Here is a 23,140-nt window from a genome sequence, read left to right on the forward strand (position 1 = left end):
AGGAGCGAGGAGGAGAGGAGGACACACCGCGCCACACAAGTCCGGCGAGTCGGCGAGCGTAGAGACACGTAGAGACGCGGCGCGTAAGGGCTTGCAGACCGGAATCGAACCGCGGGTGTCGAAGGTGGTTTCTCTCACATTCCCCATATCTTGGTAGCGCGCCACGGGAACGCGCGACGCACACGCACGTCAAGCGGGCACGCAACGCACTGCAGCAACCACTGTCGGGTGGCATTCGCTGTCCGCGCACTGCCCGGTGACCGACCGTGTTGGTTCGGCTGTGTCCGTCCGTCATATTATATTCCCAGATCGAGAGAGTGAGAGAGAGAGCAAGGTTGCTGGCACGTAGTCGGTGTTGCGACGCAGAGAGGAGGAGGAAGAGGAGGAGGAGGAGGCGAAGGAGGAGGAGGAGGAAGAGGAGGAAGAGACGGACGGCGATACGTGCGCGTACGGAGTGAAGCGAGAACGAGCGGATCGGGGACCGATTGCCGGCCATGGAGAAGCGGATAGAGCTCGAAAAGCGGGGAAAGAAGCCCGGCGACGTAAGGCAACCCTCAAATTTCTTTTACTGCGCTGCTTCGCGCCGCCTGCGCCTTCAAACCTTTATCTCTCCACCGCACTTTCCTCACCCTGCCCTCCGCGCGCGCGTTCCTCTACGACGTGTGGTTCCACGGACGCACTCTCCGCGTTTCCGCACGCGCTGCTTTATTCCAACGCACCCCGACTGTGGACCAACGTGCGTTTACGACTGTGTGGATTACGCGCGTTTACATCGCAAAATTTCCAAAATGTGCGTCCTCATTCTCATCGTCATCGTCATTAACCGCTCTGGGGATCTCGTAGATCTATGAAAACCGCATGATCGTTGTTGAATAGTGGCGTTTATCGTGCTCGTGAAAAAGAGAGAGAAAGAGGGAGGGGGGGAGGAAGAAAGAGTGAGAAATAGAAGACAGAATCCGCCGCCGCGTTGGCTCGACGCTTCGGCGGCGACACAACAACCACGCACCCGCTAATGTGGCACGCTGTGTTCCGTCCGTCTCTTTCTCTCTTTCGCCATTCCTAATTCGCGTGCGAGCGAATTCCGTCTCTGACGACGATGACGACCGTCGCATGATCGTCCCGTCGTTAAGAGATCGGCCTCCTCGCGCCGACCGGGGGACATATGCACGCGCACTGACGATGCATGGCCGCAAGCGAGCAACGGGCATGGCGCACCGGAGAGACCTCCCGTTCCCTCTCTCTTTCTCTCGCGCTTCTATTCACGCGCTCTCTGCCTCGCGCGAATAGGAAACGTGGCTCGCGTTTCGCGTTTGCGGCTCCTATCTCGCGGACTGCTCCATTTCTCTCGCGTCTTCCTATACTCCTCCTTCCTCTTCGTTCCTTCCTTCTTTCCTTCCTTCCTTCCTTTCTTCCGTCTTCTGTCTTAATTCGTCCGCATGCCTGCCTCGTTTTCGACTCCTCCGACTACGCTTCATTTCGCATTGTTGTTATCGCGCGGCGTCTCGGCCGACAGCGATCACCAATCGCGTCCTCGCCCGCGGAAGTGATCCCGCAGCGATCATCAGCGGTATCACGTCGCGTCCGAATTTCTCGTGACGCGCGCGACCGACCGCCGAAATAATAAACTAGTGCAAGGCAACGCGTGTGTGGCTATGTGCGCGCCCGTTTGCGCTCCTTCTCGCGATCTTCGCACGTCGTGTGTATGTGCGCTCTCGTCCTCCCTCCCTCCCGCCTGCTCTTTTATCGCTGCGTTTCGTTACGTTCGCGCTCGCACGCACGCACGAACGAACGAACGAACGAACGAACGAACGAACGAACGAACGAACGAACGAATGAATGCACGCATACACAGGACGACGCGATCGCTCCGAGGAGTTACCATTTTTCCGGTGGCGTGAAAAGCGGGAAGAGACACGCGCCTCTAAACACGGCGACCGACACCGGCCGCCTTTCGTGCGCACCGTGCGTATGATTAATGGTGGATCTCGTCGCAATGTCGTCGTCGTCATTGTCGTCGTCGTCATTGTCGTCGTCGTCGTCGTCGACCGACTTTACCCGCAAACGATTGATCGAGAAGACGCTCGATTCTCGCCATCTCTTTCCGGATGATAGCGTTGCTTGTAATATAAATGAAGATAGATTCCCGTTTCCCTCGCGAGAACTTACTTTACTTTCGTGTTGTGACGTCCGGCCGCGCGATTCGATTTCTAATGTATACGATAAGCTGCGTCGATGTGTCAAACTGCGCATAATGTGTTATACAATGTCGAATATAATTATAATCCAAATTAACGCGTCAAATATATATGTAGTTGCAGCCCAAACGTTGAATCTCTCCTCCTGTCGACGTTTACCGCAACTCGCGTATTTTGTACACACACACACACACATATGCGAACGGGTTGACACCCAAATCCGGGATCGCGGTCGGATTGATTCAAGTCTAATTTCTCACCGTGTGAAAATGGGCATATTTAGGATAAACGCGTATCTCGATATTATTTCCCTCAGCTTGGAGAAAGGAAAATACCGCGGGACTTACGGAGAGCACAGGCGTAAAATTATCGATAAAACTTACATAAGTGTTAAATTATGCATCCGAATGAATATCAATCTTGGGAGACTTGGGAATGAATCACTTTGCGCTATTGTATGAAAAATTTGTGTTGCTTAATTGTATCGCTGCTCGGAAATCAATCTTAAATGCTTAGATCGGTACACCGAATTACATAACTCTGATTTACTTACGATACATACATATATATATATTTATAATTTAAACGCGCGAAAGGCAATGTCCCTCGTGACATCGCGGAAATAAATTAATTACATAAAATCAGTCCACGTTATATTTTTAGAACAAATTTGAACAAAGCGAAATCAATTGTCCGAATATCTCCGCGTACTGTTCGTGTACACAAGTTTCGCGAAATGTAATTGAGAGAGAGCCGGTGCCGCCGATGTGGTGCCATAAATGTGATTAGAGTTAATCAGTGAAATACTTCGATAATGGATTTTCCGCGGATTTCACTGCGGACGATGAAACGCATCAAATTCTCCATTAACGCTTGCGACAATGTTCGTTAATTAAACGTGACTGCAAAGAACCAAATAGTGATCATATCCGAACTTCGTAATAGACTGCAACAGATGTGTGTAATAACGACGAAATGGCGATTAATAGAGATGATTTGTGAAATTTCGGCACATTTGGCGAATATAACTACAGATCGAATCGATCCAGAAAGAGATTATCCAAGTCGGGAAAAATTCGGATGTTCTATATATTTCTCAAGCGAACTCGAAGTTTTGCTTCAACGAATCACAGTTGAATTATTACTTTCTCCATATGTTTCTTTATGTCGATTAGATTCGAAATTGTTTCTATGAAAATCCTCGTAGCAACGAACGAATATCTTCTCTTGAATATTTTTATTCAGTATCAAAAATTTATATAAAAATAATATCTTTTAAAATGATAATACCTTTTAAAATATTTTTAACAATGATCCGAATATACTAAATTTAAAAATGCAAAAAAATACGCTAAAATGTGTTATTGATATTAAATAATTCTTTTTTAAGATTAAAATATGTATTTTTTAAATTGGAAGTTTGATATTTTTAGTAAAATTGTAAATTATATTAACTGAATTTTTACATTTGGTTCTATTTTTTGCGTTCTTTTCCGTACAAATATTTATATAGAATTCTATATTCAAAATATTATTTTTCTAAAGAGCTTTTTTCGCTTCTAAAGAGCCTTTTTTCGAATTATTTTTATTACTTGATGTTATTTTTTATTATAATAAAACAAAAATAATATAATTCAACAATAATAATCGTTCTCGGAGATCTTCGTAATTTGTGACATCAATTGATATAAAAAGGCCGCAATGAGCTGCTATCTTTCTCAAGCGAATGCTAAAATGATGAAAAGAAAACTTCTAACATTAATATACTAGTTCGACATATCGAAATCTACTAACGGTACTTCGTACTTTTGGTACTTTTGGTCAATCCGAAAATATCGACGTAACCATCGTCAACTTAACACCTATTGACATTTTGTCATCGATGCGTGTTAAAGTGCAGAGGACACTTACTGCGCGGTGACGATCACGATGGCGCGCAGTTGCGGAGAAAGTTTCTGCTCCTGAAAAAAAGCGTCTCGCTCTTCATCCGAGTGTTAAAAGACGCTCGGATGCCGAGAAAATTTAAATAAACAGCCAGAGAAAGAGAGAGGCAGACGGTAGCCCGCTGGGACGGAGCTACTTGTTTTAGACTTTCTACAGGTCGTCCCCTCTGGGCGATTCGTCACGATTATCGCGATGATAGAAATCGTTACGTGATACGCGTGAAGAACGCGACATATGTTTATCCAATTAATGTATTTTTTAGCATCAAGGCGTCGCCACCGATCCTCGCCGCGCGAAAAAGCGAGTTGCGCGCGCGTCGCGTCGCGTCGCGTCGGCAGGGACCGCGTTATGTAAAATGAGACGGCCAAGGCGCGCGCACGCCGCCATGAACGAAGCGCGTGCACGAGGCAACCTGGACGTCGCCATTGCATCGCGGCGTGGCGCCGGGACGCCTTCACGCCATTCACGGATCACAGCCATCCGTCCGGTTGCCAGCCGGGAGCTTCGTCGCGACGTCGGAATCGTCGATCGCGCGCGCTATTAATCGCGCCTCGTTCACGACGTGCGTGCATGCGTAGTCGCACGCGTGAATCACGATTGTGTGCCGCTGCCGTATCCCGTTCCGTGACGCGTCGCTAGTCGCTAATCGCCGCGCCGCCATCTTGGACGAGTCCACTCTGCCCGCCGGCTGATCCGACTAACCGGAGTCGCGCGCGCGCTCATCACGCACGCACGCACGCACGACGCACGCAAGTCGCTTCGCGCGCGGCCACGATGGATGAATTTTTTCGACGCGGCAGCGTGACGCAGCGCGACACGACGCAACATAACGTAACATTGCATCGTCGAGCCGAATTGAGATGATCGGCCTGCCCAGCCGATGCCAGCCGGCATCGCCCGACTTTCTCAGGTGCATCGTCGCGTCCGCGCTTCGTGCGTGCGTAGGCGTTCGCAGAGCCGTAGCTAGGGTGTGGCGTCACCGAGAGTGGCCTCGGTGCGACACAAATTCGAAAATAAATTTCTCTTCGAAATTTTTTAAAAATTCTATTCTCAAGACTTATACATATGGGGATTTTCATTAACGCCTCGATACGTAAATTTGCGCATATCGGAGCATATCGTTCTCGTGTTTTTCATATATGTCTAAATTCATGCGGTAAAGCATTAATAATTCCAGGTATATTTTTAAGTTTCATTGGAGTTTAGATATTTAGATAACTTTTGCGTTATTATATTAAAATGAGATAACCGAAGCAATATTGTTTTAATACTTTCATCTTTGTTTTTAAATATTTGAATTCAACGGATGCCGAATTTTTCACGTGGTAATCTGTGAGCAGCAGCTCTTACATATTTACGGTTCTGAAACTTTACCCTCCTTCGCGTTGACCACTCGCGTCGCATTTGCAATGCATCTCGGATGCAACAGTGCCGTGTCGTGCGGAAGGACACATGGCTACGCATTTTCAAAAAAAAAAAATAAAAACTGATCGATTCTCGCGAAACGCGATGGAAGGATGTGTCCTGCGTTTAAATTTAGTTCAATCATATAACGTGGCTTCGGAAATGAGTGCGGAAGGACACTCGAATATTCGGAGGCGTAGACGAAAATACTGTGTTTCTTAGGATCAAGATTAAAATTCTACGATTGCATAATTGAGTGATTACGAAATATGTATCTCTAGTATACGGAAATCACGTGACAATTCTATATTTCGCAACGTCGGAAAATTTTAGCGACGCAACGTATGCGCGTCTTTCTGATTTCTTTGATCCGTGACTGTCATTGATCCGCTTCTATGACATCTCGTGACGTTACAACTCTGTGATCGGTGCAACACCGAGTATACAACCAACCTGCCGGCTTATTGGTCGCACGCAGTATGCAAGACAAGCGAGGAGTACGGGGCAGAAAAAAAATGTCACCGATTTAATTTAACCGAAAATTAAATCGATCGCGGTCTCCTGATGAACAGTACGCGTTGTAAAGCTTCTTTCTAAAATTTAAGATTTATTTCATGAAAAAAAAAAAAGAATTTGCTCATTAAGACATAAATGAGAGAACATATGATGGATTTCCAAGAGAAATATGGAAAGTTATTTAAAAAGAATAATTTTTTTATATATTATTTCTTAGAATATTGATATTGTGATACTAATTATTGATATTACTGTTTCTAATCCGTGATGAAGATAAATAGAAGGTAAAACGTAGTCTTAACTTATTTAATATAAATATAATTACTAATATATGGATAAAAAATATGCATATTTATATTAATATTTACTTTAAATAACTATTATAAATAAAAATATGTAATGATATATATAATTTTATATATTCTTTTGTTGAATTGATTCCCTCTTCTATTGATTATCTATCATTGATTAACACGAAGCGCGTATTTGCGACATATCGACGTTCTATCAACGCCTGACCATCGTTAGAGAAGTAATAATATTAAATGCGTCGAGATATCGTAACAGGATATCTCAACACTATTTGTGAGGAAACATTAGTGTAATCACGATATACAAAGGCAAGATGTTATATCACTAACAGTACTAGCAGGATCGGCAATAATCCAAAATCAGCCTCAACGAGCTTAATTTTCCAGTGTCAATGATGACTCTAAACAAGCCGTTTTTTTTTTTTTAATTTCGGACAACATTCTCGATCGGGCGTCACTCGTAGAAACGCATGTTGAACGTTACACCTCGCCTCATTACATCATCACGTACGCGATAACGTAATATGGAGGCATCGATACTTCCGGCATCGAGGTATCCGGTATCGATGATGACCACCCTTCACTCCCCCCTCCTTATCCTCTCCTCCCCTCCATCCAACCCTACCCCTCGTACTCGTCGCGTGCCGCAGTTCGTGCTTGTCGCTCGCCGGCTTTTCCGACGCCGCTAAACAAGACGCGGCATGCACTCTCCGCTTACCGTCACGCTCCCCTCTCTCCCTCCCTCCTTCATCCTCATCATCCTCGTCCTCCCCGGCACCTCCGCGCGCTTCCCCTGTCCCATCCATGGTCCCACTCTCACACCCTCTCGCGCCTTTCTCTTTCTCCGATCAATAAAATAGCCCATCTCCCGCGAAAGCTTATCGCTCGTTTGAATTTTAGCGGAGGACGACTTTTTCGACCACGACACACTCGTCTCGTTACGGCCATCCGTCCGCGTCTTTCCGGGCGAACCGCGCATGAACCCCCTTCTCCCCGTTCCCCGCGGCCGCGCAACCTGATTACGATCTCTATTCGAGTACGGTTTCGAATCGAGACAATGAACGCTCAAATATTTGCAAGCTTAAAAACATTGATGCTTCGCGACCTTATTATTCTTGATTTAAATTTTGACTATGTCTTAGAAAGGAAATGGTAGCGTCCATAATTCTGCGATTTTATCCTCGGATTTGTTTATTATTTCAAAAGTCGCACGATGCAATGTAATTTTCTCAGCAAACTATGATGTAATCAACAACAAATTGCATGAGAGCTACTTTTTACTAGAGCTACTTTTGACATTTATGTGACTCTTTCTCTTGTTTCATTAATGTAAATAATCACCGTAGCTAATTATATGATTCACGTGCATGTTACAGATCAAAGAACTTGTTCTTGATAATTGTCGGAGTACACAAATTGTGGGTCTGACAAATGAATTCAGTGCCCTGGAGTCATTAAGTCTCATCAACGTGGGTCTTACCAGTCTAAAAGGCTTCCCAAAATTATCCAGTCTCAAAAAGGTATACATATATAAATTTATGTCGCGAAGTAATTATTGAAGATATTGATTTTTTAATTGAATTTTATAATTTTTTTTAATGCTTTTAATGTCTAATTGGTTTATTACATGTTAAAAGTATTAATACATAATTATAAAATGCGATTTAGTAAATTAATGAATAATAATTTCTTTTATCATACAACAAATCTTCTTTCAAAGAACAATGCGAGTACAAATTGTCTTTGTATTGTGCAGTTGGAGTTAAGCGACAATCGAATTTCGGGCGGCTTAAATTTACTTGATTCAAGCCCCAAGTTGACTCATTTGAATCTGAGTGGAAATAAGATCAAAGATCTTGACACATTACAACCATTGGTAAGTTCTCTAATGCTTGTTACAGAAAGTTAAAAAGATCCATCTATTGTCACTATAACACGAAACCTCTCTGTATTTTAGAAAGAGTTTAAAAATCTGAGGAGCCTGGATCTGTTCAACAATGAAGTGACAAATATGGATAATTATAGAGAGAAAGTCTTCAATCTTATTCCCAGTCTACGATATCTTGACGGGTATGAAATTACAAATCATATTCTTTTTATTACTTTGTTTACTTTCTGATGAAATCAACTGATGATAGTTTTTTGAATTCAGATTTGATGCCGATGATTGTGAGGTCGACAGCGAAGGAGATGATGACGAAGTTAATGGAAACGAAGATGGCGAAGGAGGTGGCAACGAAGATGACAGTGAAGAAGGTTAGTTGAAAGTTTGTGTAATAATAATAAATAAAAATTTAATTAGAGATATTGATGATGAAAAAATTATTTATGTGCACATAAGTACTAAGTAATAAATATACGTATTAAAAGTAGTTTCAGATGAAGAAGATGATGATTTCTTAGATGACGAACCAGGATTGGAGAGTGTCTATAAAAAAAAGTTTGGGGTGAGTTTATAATTCGCTTCTCTCATGTTTAAATAATTTATAGAAGAAGATTTATAGAGAAAATCGGAAATGCGGTTGGCGATATAGAAACACGCTCGATGGAATGTCTCGAGATCTTTCGCTTATTAGACATTTATTTATAATTATGAAAATATGTAATTTTGTTACACTTTATGAAAATATGTTTTTGCTTGTTTATATAGCAATATAGCATTATAAATGAGCTAATTACATTTAACTTAAATTAAAAATAAACATGTATCGGGATATAGGACAGTGACGAAGAAGATTATTTGGGGGAAGAAGAGGAAGAAGATGATGACGAAGATAATGAAGAAGATGAACAGGAAGAAGAGGAAGGTATTTAAAAAATCTATTATTTATCTCTTATTACTTTTTATTAATTTTATTTTTTATTTTAAATTTTAGAACTTAATTATTTAAAATTTTTAAGAATTCAGCAGCCATTTTAGAATAATGATGTCATAAGTGAGAAAACACGACGAAAATTTTGACAAAAACATTAAAATGAAGAAATTTTTTTTAATAGAACCATATTTACGATTTGTAGAATAACTTTTTTAAAATATATCAAAAATCCCTCTTCTGTTTCGGTAATTAATACATGATCATATATATCTAGAATTGAATTGTTTGTGAATTGAGCCAAGAACAAGAACAAATTGTGTAATAGTGTTAAATTGAAATTAATATTTGCTTTTATAAATAAAGTTTTCACAAAATCACATTAATATGTTTTAACACAATTACTTTAAATATAAAATTGTAGTTAAAAATTATATCATATATGCTATAAGATGTCACTTTATGACTTGTGTACTACACTTACATATATATTTCGAATATATAAATAATAGATTACAATGCTATACAAATCTGTTTTGTTATATAATATTTTTTTTTTAATATATTATTTTTATTTTATATATTTTATTGTGAATTCTCGCTTTTGACGTCATAACTTAAAAGTGACCATCAGACTAATATTTTATTTGTTGTATGACAAATTTCTTAAATATATTGATTAACTATTTTGTAACCAATATGTTCAAAAAATTTCATTGTTACAAAGTATTAATCTTAGATATTATTTGTGATATGAAAAAATTTTTGAAGACTTGAAAACTTCATTATTGTGGAACCAATCAATATATTCAAGAAATTTATTGTGCGACAAATGAAATGATATCTTTAGTTTTATACTAGACTAGAATACTATACTAGAATACTATACTAGAATAAGTTTCTCCTCTGAATCCAAGATGATCGTAATCAAATATAGAAAAGGATAAATGCAGATGGATTTTTTTTACACTTCTCTCTACGTCATTTATATTTATGGTATGATATCGACTAATCAATGAAAATAACAGCTATCACACATATATTGATTTTTTTTAACTGAATTTCTTGTTTATTTTTTCTTTTTAACACAGAGAAAAAAGAAAAATAAATGATGTAAAAAGTTTAGCTAAAAAGACAAGTCTATATATACATCCTTTCTAATAGCAAAAACACTTTTCTTGGAGATTTAGTCTAGTATAGAGTTCGCTAGTAAATCCTGGAAGTCTTTTAAGTAATATAACAAACATAGAATAAATATTCAAATATTGAAATTATTTCAACAAAATATATCATTTTTCTTTTTATTTATTTATTACATATATATAAACGAGTTTCTATTTGTACAATGGGATTGATTATGTTTGTGCAGAGGAGTCTCCTGTCCGAGGAAAGAAAAGAAAATTTGAGGATGCAGGGGAGAACCTGAATGCTTAAAATGAAGGGACTGTCTCTAAATACTGTTGAATGAGTGTAAAATTCATATAAATAATAATTGCGACGCCGAGTGAACAGCTGGGAATCAAACTAATCGATCGACCAATGACAGACTACAGTTAGTGATATGAATTTATCAGTACATCATTGACTGCAAGGAAATTGTCTGTGTAACAACAAAAGATTTATCTTATGATAGAAGAGGAATATATAGGAGACGTGAGAAAAACTGGGAAGGAAACGGATAATGATGGCATAAAAATAGGGCTGCATTCCAGCTGGACACAGCACAGTTTTAGTTATACTAACGATATTTTATATAGAGTATATAGAGTTAGAGTATTAGTGGTGTTGCAGAGTGGAAGAAAGATTGAGGAGAGAAAGCATGAGAGAAAGAGAAGGATGGGGCGAGAGTGAGAGTGTGAGAGAACGAAAGGGTATACATGTGTGCGTGTGTGTGTATGCATGTGTGTATGTGTGTGTGCGTGCGTGTTGTGTATGTGTATATATGTGTGAGCGAAAAGGACAGGAATAGATTGTGGGAGATGCGGAGTTTTACACTTGAAGGAGCATCTTGTCTGTTAGCTCCAGTCGGCCAAAGGCTGGTCACGCTGGAATGCGGTCATCGTTAATCAGTACTAAGGTTACATAAGTTACATTTTAAATACATTATTATTGTACCGTGAATAAGTATAGAGTAAACGAGGAACAACTTTTGTACAGGTTTACACCATACATCGAGGTGCATTATATGCCTCTGTGATTTTTGGGACAGAAAATAAAGAAAGAGAAATATATGTTACTCGTATACGTGAGCGTATATATTCGACGAGAGTGGGATATGGGGATTGGGAAAGAATATGTTAAAAACAAAAAAATAAAAAAATAGAAGAAATAGGATGGTGAACGCAAATTGCGTGCGTTCTTTCAAAAAAATGTTCTACACTACGGAAATGTACGATCCAATATCAACGAGAGATGGATAGCGAATAGAAAATAATATCGTAATATTTATATTCTTGTTTTTAATCGCGTGATTCCGACGAGAGGAGAGCGAGAGTTAGATCATTTATATCCAGACAAGAAACACGAAATTCTCCGATACACCTCGATCGACGCGTCGAGCGTTGCATGTCAACGCAGACCCGGTGTTATCCTAATTTGAACTTTTTTCTAGTAAGCTTTAAGTTCCAGATATTCTATGTATAACGGCGATTGGCCGCTTGGCGCATGGCTGTTAGGATTATTGTTATTTACTCTCGGGCATTGCATAAATGTTGTGCTCTAATATAACGTAAAAAAAATTTGATTATTATTACGATTTACTATATATGATCATTATTACGATATTCTCCCAGTTTTGAAGATAATTGTACAGTTGTATAACTCAATCTTTTTTCTTTTTATATATATATATAATATATATATATATATATATATATATATATATATATATATATATATAAGGCATCACAGATTTATCGTATTTTCTATCTATATATTCTATATATACAGAACTAATGTTTTTTTAGACAGAAGAGAGAAATAATAAACATTGAGAGATATTATTTTATTCATTTTAAGCAAAAGTCTCTAACGGAAATTTAATATTTAATTCTTGAATTATATATAAATATATAAATATATATATAAATATATACAAATATTGAAAACTGAAGAATTTATAAGAAAATGATTCTTTTTTGTCGAATTAAAAAAATAAGTGAAATATATTATATTTATGTCTAACTAAAAGAAGATGCGATAATTCTAGGACATCTTGTGTATGCCAAAGTATAATCAATAAATTACGTTGCTTGATAATGTGATTGATTTCTATATAACATTATGTAATTGCAGTAGGCCTCAGTCTTTGGAACGAGTTACTAAGGAAACAAAAGTCAACATCGTGTACATCAAATGATTATCCTTTAATTTCTGTCTCTGAAGTTACCATTGCGCTGATACATTTCGTGATGAATAATGAAGTGCGAAGTTGAGTAGGGTAATGAAGATTCATGAATATATTATGATTAACATTAAATTACAAGTATGATTTTAAGAAACAAGAAAATATTTACACTTGCGCTTTCGCACTTTTGAATTGTACTAAAGTCAGAAACGCAAAATTAGATTTAGGGCAAGAACAAAAGAAAAATGTGAAAAGAGACACATTTAATGAGACAGGCGCAAAATAAATGGATTCGCAGGATGGAATAGAAGATGTAGTTAATGGTGAGATTGTGACGAGTACATTGGATGGGGACAACCAATTAACTACGTAATCGTGTGAGAATGGATGGAAGTATGGCGGATGAATATGCGAAGAGAGAAAGAGAAAAGATCGGTTTTATAAGAAAAAAAAGAACAAAAAAATAATTATACGGTAGTATCGAGAGGACCTGGCGCCTCCTTGTCGCCAGTTTGGTTATGGCCTTATCCAATTTTTCCAAGACTAAAAGCAAATTTATATTAGGTACAATGAGTATATGTGAACATGTACAGGTCCAAATCTGTAAATTTCCAATCTGCAATTTGTAATTGCGGCTCGCGCGGAAGCGTTTATTAAGTGTTAAATTATAAATATAATTGAAAATTTAAATTATAAATAATTAAAAAAACATTCCGCGCGCTCCGCGACACACAACACAAAACACACAACAAAAATACATATACATATAACACACTTTTGTCAATTGCGATTTTGGATAGACCATTTAAGTAAGGGAAAGAGAAATTTGTCTATCACCTTCTCTTACCAGATATATTACATCTATGTATTGTCTGTCTGTCTGTTCCGTTGTTAAAATTTTTATCATAACGTTTGTTTATTTCGAGCAATCCTCATCACACAAAATAAGAAAAGATAATTTATTAATAAAACCATTTACAAATCAATGATGGTGTATCCGATATGTATTGACAAGTGAACCTAGCTTTTTCGTACTTGTTCTTTTCTACTGTATTTTAGCGTTATCGAGTATACGAATATCTTTATCTTTTCATTCTCGCTTCTAAGTTATTCTTAGATGATTAATACTTCAAGAAAGATTTTTAATTAGGTTGTGTTATGTACAATATTCTCTAATTTACCGATCATTTTAACTATGAACAATGGTCTCGGTAATACCGATCTCAATCGGATATACATAAGTATAAATAAAAATATGTATGAAGATAAGGATATCATTTGAAGTAAAAATATTTTGTAAATTGTTTCCAATTATAATCACGTTTTATTGATTTTAAATTTTACAGCGTGTCCTCTGAAATACCTATGACGTAGATTTATTATTTCCAATTATATTCCTTGAAATTTTTCAAAATTTTGAATTAAAAAAAGTTCCGTTTCTTATTTTCTATTTTTAATTTATTCTTTATTTCGCAGATACGAGCATCCATGTGGATGTAAGCATGTAGCAAGAATTTAATCCAGACTCGGACAAATCATCGCACAACTCGAATAGCTCGAACGTCGAAAAATTTGAGCAAAAATAATATTTATTATAAACAAAAGCATTTATTTATTTTATTTTAAATGCAAAATTAGTATGTCTCATTCGAAATCGAATATATGTTAAGAAGATTACAGTTTGATTTTTTTTTTTATTTAAATCCGAACTGTTCGATTTCAACGGACGTTTCCGTCAGCGCGAGTTCGAAACAGCTGCGCGCTACAACATGGCCGCCGGCGGCGCTGCGCGGCGGTCAGTGCGCACCAATATGGCCGCCGGCGGCGCACGGCACGGTCCGTGGTTCGTGCGTCGCGCCGTCGCATTCTCAGTCTCTCTCTGCGCTTCGGTCCGTGCATTTCGTGAGTTGGTGCGTTGCTGTCACCCCCCCCCTCTCTCCTACGCGAAGCTGCGAGCCGTCATCGCGTCGACAAGTTGAGAGAGTTTTAAGTGCTTCGCCTCTGCTGCCTTCGGGATTCTGGCACTTCGCAATCGACGCTACGGGAACATCATGGCTGAGAGCAAAGGCGCGTTAATTGCGAAGACAGTGCAAAAACATGCGGGCAGGGCGAAAGAGAAGGTAAGTGCACGTCCCTATGTTCTTTCTCTCTTTTTCTCGCTCCCTCTTCTTTCCTCTCTCTGTTTCTCTCCATTTGAACAGGTCGTTCTTCTCGAGCACTCGCGTCCGCGAATGACTCGCGCTTGCCCGCGAAGAAGAAGAAATTAACGCGAAAACTCACATGCGATCATAACTTCCGTGCCATGTCTCTCGACGAGACGCCGTGATAATCGCTAACGTCGGGGTTAACGTTTCGCGTCACCGCCGCGCGTCGATTGCATCGCGTCTCGACAATTAAATCTCGAGTCGTTCGACTCCCGTGCGAATTGAACATGTAATATCACTATCCGGAAAATAGAATCGTGATCTCCTCACCTATAAAAAAAAATTTGTATGATCTATGAGCGAGATAAGAGAAGCGAGAATATCAATCTATGCGCGTTTCGTTCGCTCGACTCACGACTCGCGAAATGCATTTCCGCGCGGATTCTTCCACGCCGTGTGTCAGTCAGCAGGATATTCTATCATTTGCATAGAATCGCATGCAACGTTGCTGTAATATTGATGAGCGATTTTATCGATGTAAAGGAAAAAAGTATGATCGATAAATGACGAGACTCCTACCGGAGCAAGTTTTGTCGATTAGATAAAAAAAAAAAATCAACAGTCTCGTCCCGACTAGTAGGAGATAAAAAAAAATCAACAGTCTCGTTCCGACTAATTTACTCCGAAGTGGTAAGATGAAGCAACATTTCGTGTGTCTCGGAAGCGCGACGCAAAAGCATCTTTTTTTTTCTTTTTCTTTTTCTTTTTCTTTTTGCCGGCGCCTCGCAATGTCGCGCGAAATTGCGATACTTATGTAATCGGTAAACATGTCGCAGTAGCTCCGTAGCGGTATCGTTCGAAATGATAATTATGCAACTCCCACCGTTGGCGTATAGGAAACTGCGCGTGCATAGGTGCATCCTGATTGCGCGTCAGTGCCTTTGCCTATCGATGACGATCGCGTGTCTCGCGGCACATGATCTCCACGTCGCATCGAACTACGATCTTCGTCGGAGACCTCTCGAAGGTGCCACGTGTATCTGCCACGAGTAATCCTTCGGCGATAAAAATGCTTGAAACTTCATATCCGGGAAATGCGCGTTTCCACATTAATATTTCGAATGGTGATAAATTAAATTGAACATTTCTACGTTCTTCATCCGATTTTTTTTTTGTGATTTTCGAAACGCATTTTAGACTGCCTTTGTAATTTTAGATTTTAGAATGGAATTTTGTTGTTTGTTTGTAATTTTATATTTCCACATTTTTATATTCTGCCTTTTATATTTTATTAATATATGTGATATGTATGTGTAATTTTTTTGATTTCTCAAATGTATTCTGGTGTTATAATAAAATTATAAATTATAGATTAGGTTTTTATATAAATTTTCGTTAATAACTGCTTCTCCAAGCTGTATTCATCGATTAATTTTGTTGATAGATTCTTAAAATTTTATATCTGAAGAAAATATTTGTCTCTGCATTCATATCTCGAATATTAACATATTTAAATTAAGCCAGAGTTTTTTATCTGTAAAGCTCATTTTAATTGATCTGTAATTTCAATTTAAATTAGAATCTAACTTTTACAATTTTATATGTGTATTTTAATATTCTACATGTATATTATTAATCTATATTTTAGGTGTGTAATTTTCTATTTAAATCTATTTAAATATTCCTCATTACGCGACTCATCAAATTAAAAATAAAATTCTACTCTGAATTTCATTGAATTGTAGGTCGTCCATAGCAGGTTTAATGTTAATCATCGATATCTCATAGCTAAAATAGTTTCTGTTCATTTTCTACATTTTTGAAATTCAAATGTTCTACGTAGAAAATGTATTAATATTGTGAAAGACAAGAAAAGAGACAAGGAAAAGAAAATTATTTCGTAAATTAGAGGTAAAGCGGCGGATATGTCCTCGACAATTTTCCTTCAATCTCTACATCATGAAACATCGGTTGTTCCTGATCCTAAGTGAGGCTGATGTGACAGCCATTAGATATGGGATACAATGTTACATTATACCGAGTCTGTGCAACGAGTAGATCGCCCGCGATTAAATATGAATACGCACGCATTTACGGTGAAATGAAATTCTCTCTCTCTCTCTCTCTCTCTCTCTCTCTCTCTCTCTCTCTCTCTCTCTCTCTCTCTCTCTCTCTCTCTCTCTCTCTCTCTCTCTTTCTCTCTCTCCAACGTTCTCACGAGTCACTCCAGATGAGACGACGTCATTTACATGTTTCGCTTTTGATGATTCATTGACGCGACAAGCAGAGAATCTCTCTCTTTTCGCTAGTGTTCATTCAACGATCATGTTTATGGAAACGTCGTTTATGCGATCCACTTTTCACATTGGACGATGCATCCGCAACGGTCGTCAAAAGCGGAGAAAAGTTGGGAATTTCTCTACCTTTTCTCATGTTTAACGCGGACAGTCAATTTTGTCATACATCGATTGTGCCATACATTCTTTTACTTCGCTCGATTCTCTTGTGATTCTAACATAGCCGTTCAAAGCTTCTCTCTACATCGAGCAATTTCCATTTAAAAAATATATATATTTTTATATTGTAAAATTTTATATTTACATTTTATATTTTTCTTTTGTAAAAAATTTTACTGATCAGGCATTTCGTAGTCCTCATTAATTCTTCTTTTCGAAGAAAAAAAAAACTAATTTTATCTGGATGTTTTATCTATATATTTAGGATATTTTATCTATTTTATTCTATCTGGATATTTAGAAGGTAGATTTATTTGGATATTCGCATTTTTAACAATTTATGCGATTTCATTGAAATTCGCAAAGATGACGAGGCACAGCCTGCGAACTGTTGATGCAAATTGAAGTTATGGAAATTTACGTACGCGGAGGGACGCGGAGAGACTTCTCTCGAGATGCATTATACTCGCGATGATGCGCGTCGACGTATCGCCGTTTCCGCAGTTCGCCGACATCCAGAGCGCGATACTCGCGCCTTCGTCGATGCATCGCATAAGCATTGCATAAGCGACTCGTCCGTGTCACGCAATCCGCGTGCGCGCCATCGGTGTGCCTTCTCGGTACAAATAACAAACGTCCGCGATTCTTTCTCTCACGCCTTTAAAATCGTAGACTTCCCGGTTGTTCCACGATAAATAAACGGAAAAGGAATAATCTTAACGTAGAGAGATAACAAAACAGGTGAGACATGAGCACAGTTTTGCGGGAAAAGCGTGAATGCTTATTTTCGTTAGGAAAATGTGTCCTTGCAAAACGGGAATCGACAGGGCGGCTGTATACTTATCGATTTTATTATTTAATTTTTAGCAATTTTTTTTTTTTTTTTTTTGTAAACGATAGTTAATTTGTATTCCGACGCGACGCGATTGGGAGGAAGGGAAGAAAACTATTTATCTGGTAGAACCGGTCTAAAAGCTGTTATAGCGAAGTCTGTTATTCTCCTGCCCAAATCGAGAAGAAGGTTCGAATCGAGACAGATAAAGATTAGAGTGTTTAAATTTTTCCTAACAAAAATCTTATAAAAACACGAAGATTTTACAAATATTCTCTCAATATTTTATAACGCTTTTACGTTTCATGTTCAGGTATTAGTTTTCAAATTTACAGCATAAAAACTCGTGAATGATAAAGAGCATTAATGGCGTTGATAATAGTCTTATCTGCTTGAAAACGACGAAAAGCAATAACCGATATCTTTCGAGCAACACAGATAGAAAAGTTCATTTACACAGTATTTATAACACACAAGCGAAGAGAATAACACGTAGAAGATGTTTGTTCTGCGACTTTGGCGGCACGATGTATTAAACGATTCAACATAATTGCGTTATGGTTGCATTAGTCCGGGATTGTTATCATGTTTTTTTAATTAAATCAATTTTAATAATGTATATTACCCGTGTGTCTTGTTGTTTTTCTAATATTCCAGAATTTTCTGAATAATCTTAATGAATTATCTCTCTTAAACGAATGATCGTTCGTAGATAATCGGCAGAGCAGTCTAATCATGGCGTTTTATAAAAATAATCTCTCTGTTCACGAAGCGAATAATAAAATGTATTAGCTCGTTTCCACCGACCTGCCTTCGTAAATTATAATCGTTTCTACAACTTATATATTATATGCGGGCGTACGTTTGATAACTATCGCTTGATAAAATAGTCATCGTATACTTTCTCACGTGTGTAACCCATTTAGCCGCCGAAGGAATGAAGTCGAAAATGCTTGAGGATTACGTCGCACCGCCAGAAGCAGCGAAAGGATTAAGTGTAGCCGGCATTTTTTTCACGGGAATTGCACGCGCATTGCAAAGTAGGAAGAGATAACGCCGTAGATTTGATCGCACGTATCGGCACTCGCATGCAAAAGGTTCAGCTGATACTCGAGGCGAAGAAAGTTTGTGTGAGCCGAGGATTGTTAAGGGGCCTTTACACGATTAAGTAATTACTATCAACAATTTGCGTATCAATACTATTATTAATTAACGCGCACAAGCGTTAAACTCGTTGAAAGCTAATTAAAAAAAAAAAAATAAAGTTGACAACTGACGCTGAAAATCAGTAGAAAAAATTATCGACACTTAATACTATGAATTATTTATAATACTTTGAATTTACTTCTATCATAACGCAACTAAATTCTTTGTGTTATCATTTAATTTAGCGAATTAATTTTAATCTCGATCTTGTAGAAATAATGCAAAAATAATTTTAAGCATAAGTCTCTATGTACTTTACTCTTTGCATCATTCTTCACTAGAAACCACGTTTTATGTTAAATCCGCAGTGGATGTACGGACATGTCTTCTGTCGTACCGCAGAAGTGCGAGTTGCGGTATCGTAGATCGGTATTAGAATTTCGCATTCGCGTTCGCAAACCGCAACGAAACGAACGTTTCTTGTCTCTCGCCCTTTAAATACACGGCTGTTTCGCTGTCTCGCGCTGTTTTTACGCCTCGAAATATCGACGCATTATGAAATCAGTTCGATTCGATTTCCTTGACGCGTTAGAAAATGGAATCTCGTCTCGTCAGATCTGTCAGATTTCCTACGACTGCGACTGTCGTCCGCTGGCTTCCGGATGTCTATTTCCGCCAGCCAGAGTTCTAAACGCCGGAGCCGTTTCTTATAAGGTTGTCGCCGGCATTTCTTCAACGGAGGCGCGGAGGACAAGCCTCTTTCTGGTCGAGCTCTCTCGTCATAATCGTTCTCCTAGACCCGCTAGATTTCTAAGTGTATCCCAACGCGCGACCGGGAGAAGACAGCTACTATTCTCGTCTCCGAGACGCGTTCCCGGACGCCCCGTGACAGTCGGCAAATATATCTACGAGCTCGTGGCTTTTGGAGGCCCCGCTTTCGAGTTTCGCGGCGTTTCACGTTTCCATTGCGCTGTAAAAGTGACTCTCAGAGCGCCCCAGCCAGAATATTTCTTCGGCGCATTATATTGCGTTGTATTTTTTTTAATCACAGTTATTTGTCGATCCGTTCATAGAAGTGAAATTTTTAAACGTCTATTGGCCTTTCCGTGATCCTTGGCAAGGGCCTATCTTGCTTAAGTAACTTTCAAACCTGTTTTTGAATTTGTTTGAAACCTGAACAAATTTCTGTTAAACGAGCGAATAAACTGCGATATTTATAACTCGTTATTAATTTCACAGTTTTTTTTTTTTCATTTTAGTTTCGGCTTGATTCGCTATATAATTATTTATAATTTTTGGTGCGCGTAACTGCTCTCACTTCTGTTACGTATAGGGATACAATCTGGACCTATTTTACTTAAATGATTATACACCAAGATATCTAATAAGCTCCTCAATATCCTGCCTGCTATATAGTCATGCATATAGTCATGCATAATATACATACTTGATATAAAAACGTAATCTGTGCTTAGACTCGGAATAACGAATCACGAATGCATTTAGATTTCGCTACGTCAGACTGATTAATGATACGAGAAAAGTATAGTCAGCATTATTCAAGAAAAGATTGTATCAAATACCTATTCTCGATTCTCGATTTTCTTAGATAAGTTAATTTTTACCAGCAACAAAATAAATGGAATAATTACGGAGAAATAATACGTATTTTATAATATTTATTATATTATCTATTATATTATATTATATTATTTAAATGAGAGTTTAAATTAGAATTCGATATTAATCGTGTAATTTTCATCGATTCTTATTGAACCTCGACTTTGCGTATCAAAATTTCGAATTTACCTCGCGATGTAACTTCGCTTCTTCGACTCGCATTACTGAGTGCAACGTGCGTAACAGCATTCTATGCGTTACGCAAGTTACCTGAGTATATTTTTTTGTATTGGTTTTATATCTTGCGACACGAAAGTAAGCACGTAACTTGCGCTATCTCGAAGCCGAAAAAGCCAGGTGAAGTGAGATGGGATTATATCTCTCAATCGCCGCGCGATTTGAGTTTACGTTAATTACTTTAGCGCTAATTGCCGCGCGTCTCCGTTATTTCGTCATTACTTTGGAGAACGCTTTGGAGATAGTCCAAGCGAGTCCAAGCGTTCGCGTAAAGTGCATCGAAAGAAAGGTTGGCTCAGTTGGGATGAGCGTCCAAATGACCTTTCTTCTCAAATAGAAAGGCGTCCCGCGGTGCACACATAACGTCGCGAATAACAGTGCGTGAGTGTTTCTCTTTCGCGAAGGCAATCGACCACGCGCTTAACCCTTGCAGCTTTGCGCGCATGCACTTGTTTCATTGAAAAAAAAAAATAAAATTCCATTGAAATACACTAGCCTAATGAAGCTATCATCATTCCTCGAAATATTTTGCAAAACAAGTATTTGCAAAATAATTGTGAACGATTACATTCGAATTTGTCGTCGCACGATTTTAAATAACAACGGTTGACTCAAGGTTCAATTTTTTATGGGAAGTTTTTATTCGCAATGATTAAGATCTTTTCTGCGCGTCGAATTTACCGATGTTATCGATTTTTTTCCTTAACCGATTTTCATCTCCGTTGTGCTTTGCAATTTTATGATGAAAACGCGTCTATCACAGTCGCGAATACAGACGCTGACCTGTGTGGCATCGCATATAGACGCTCTGGTTTTCTACTAAAATTAGCGACACCCACTGTGCGCCAAACATTCCTTTCGTCTCTCCCCAAATCCCCTTCCATGATTTATTAATGAGGCGAATGCCTCATAAAAATTTCATTCGTTTTTTGAAGCTAATATTGGAAGAAAAATCAAGAAAACTTTTTAAGGAAAATATATCTATTCCGTTCATCATGCGTCATATTTTATAATTCGCAGAATTGTAATTTTAATTTATTTGAAGCAAAGAAAGCAATAAATATAATTAATTTCCTTTCTCGTGTTGCATTGTTTTCCTTGTATCTTAGATATTTAACATTTAATACGTAGCCACGAATTTTATTATGGAATGTAATGCATTTTTGCAATTAAAATCTTTCTATTAGATTTGTAAAGATTTGAAATAGTTGTTTCCTGCAATCACTTTATCAAAATTATTAAAATTTCGAAAAACAAATGTGTCTGTATGTGTGTATCCCAAATTTACATACAAATATACATTCGGTGTTACTTATCTGCGTAACATTTACTGTGAAGATTTTTCACTTCGACAAAGTTTTGCACAATCTCTTTGAAACATCGTCGTCGTCGGGAGTCGATAATACTGGCCTGAGTCCAGTGGACTCGTTATAAATACGGCTCACGACAAATGCAGACGAAGATGGTTGTCGTTCTCAGACTCTCTTTCTGCTTCTCGTCACCCTTCATGTCATATTTTTTGTTCTTACTGCTTGCCTTTAACGACACATTTCTACATCGCGCTCGTTCTTCTTTCCTGCTTCTCTTGTCTGACTCCTAACGACGCGTTTTTACGTCATTACGATGCTTGTTTCCTTTCTTTTTCTTGTTTTCGTTGACGTAATTCTTCTCACAAAATTATTTGTCTATACAAATCTATATAAATCTATTTAATAGATTGACATCTAGCAGATTTAGATAAAAAAAACTGTAGAATTATAAGTATAATATTTATTAATATATTTAAAAATTTCTGGAAAGTTTATATAGAGATATAAGATAAATTTATTTTATATTTCCGAATTTAATTAAAATTTACGATAAAATTTGTACTTTGTACTAAATGAAATTTAGATTAACAATTATTATAATTTCGATTTTATTATTTCTACTAAGTAATCAACGTCAAGAGTATTAATTTGCAATTATAACTAAATAACGCCTTTGAAAAATGAATGATAATAAAAAAAACAAATATCAGATTAATTGTTATTTTATTGCTCTAAAATCGGAAATCAATATCGAAAATTTCTAATGATTCCAAATACATCAACATGAAGTAACTAAAAATAAGAAATTAACAATAGCTTTTGATACGAAGTTTTTTTGTGCTTCTTGCATTAATTGTTTTCGAAGC

The 23,140-nt window shown here is 38.0% G+C and overlaps 2 protein-coding genes across 6 annotated transcripts in view; both read left to right on the forward strand.

Annotated features, from left to right (window-relative positions):
• Window positions 1-13,867, forward strand: Mapmodulin (acidic leucine-rich nuclear phosphoprotein 32 mapmodulin). Of its 3 annotated transcripts, none has more exons than XM_011641965.3 (8): window positions 1-542; window positions 7,747-7,890; window positions 8,127-8,246; window positions 8,328-8,440; window positions 8,523-8,626; window positions 8,741-8,817; window positions 9,090-9,177; window positions 10,553-13,867. In XM_011641965.3, the coding sequence occupies exons 1-8, from the start codon at window positions 495-497 to the stop codon at window positions 10,615-10,617; spliced, it is 759 nt and encodes a 252-aa protein (XP_011640267.2). In that variant the 5' UTR covers window positions 1-494; the 3' UTR covers window positions 10,618-13,867. The 3 variants fall into 3 exon arrangements, with proteins under 3 accessions (XP_011640267.2, XP_011640268.2, XP_011640269.2); XM_011641966.3 differs by having other exon boundaries at window positions 3-542; window positions 8,744-8,817; XM_011641967.2 differs by lacking the exon at window positions 1-542 and adding an exon at window positions 4,586-5,049.
• Window positions 13,868-14,385: 518 nt separating this feature from the next.
• The window catches only part of Amph (amphiphysin), a 36,844-nt gene continuing 28,089 nt past the window's right edge, over window positions 14,386-23,140 (forward strand). Inside the window, exon 1 of one of the 3 annotated variants that reach the window (XM_089079865.1) lies at window positions 14,386-14,649. In XM_089079865.1, coding sequence (XP_088935991.1) covers window positions 14,581-14,649 — 69 coding nt within the window. In that variant the 5' untranslated portion in view covers window positions 14,386-14,580. The remainder of the gene's footprint in view (window positions 14,650-23,140) is intronic. The other 2 variants (XM_089079867.1, XM_089079866.1) reach the window with 2 other exon arrangements.

Source organism: Pogonomyrmex barbatus, unplaced genomic scaffold, assembly GCF_055798465.1.
Source record: "Pogonomyrmex barbatus isolate J1 unplaced genomic scaffold, ASM5579846v1 scaffold3, whole genome shotgun sequence".
Lineage (NCBI taxonomy): Eukaryota > Metazoa > Arthropoda > Insecta > Hymenoptera > Formicidae > Pogonomyrmex > Pogonomyrmex barbatus.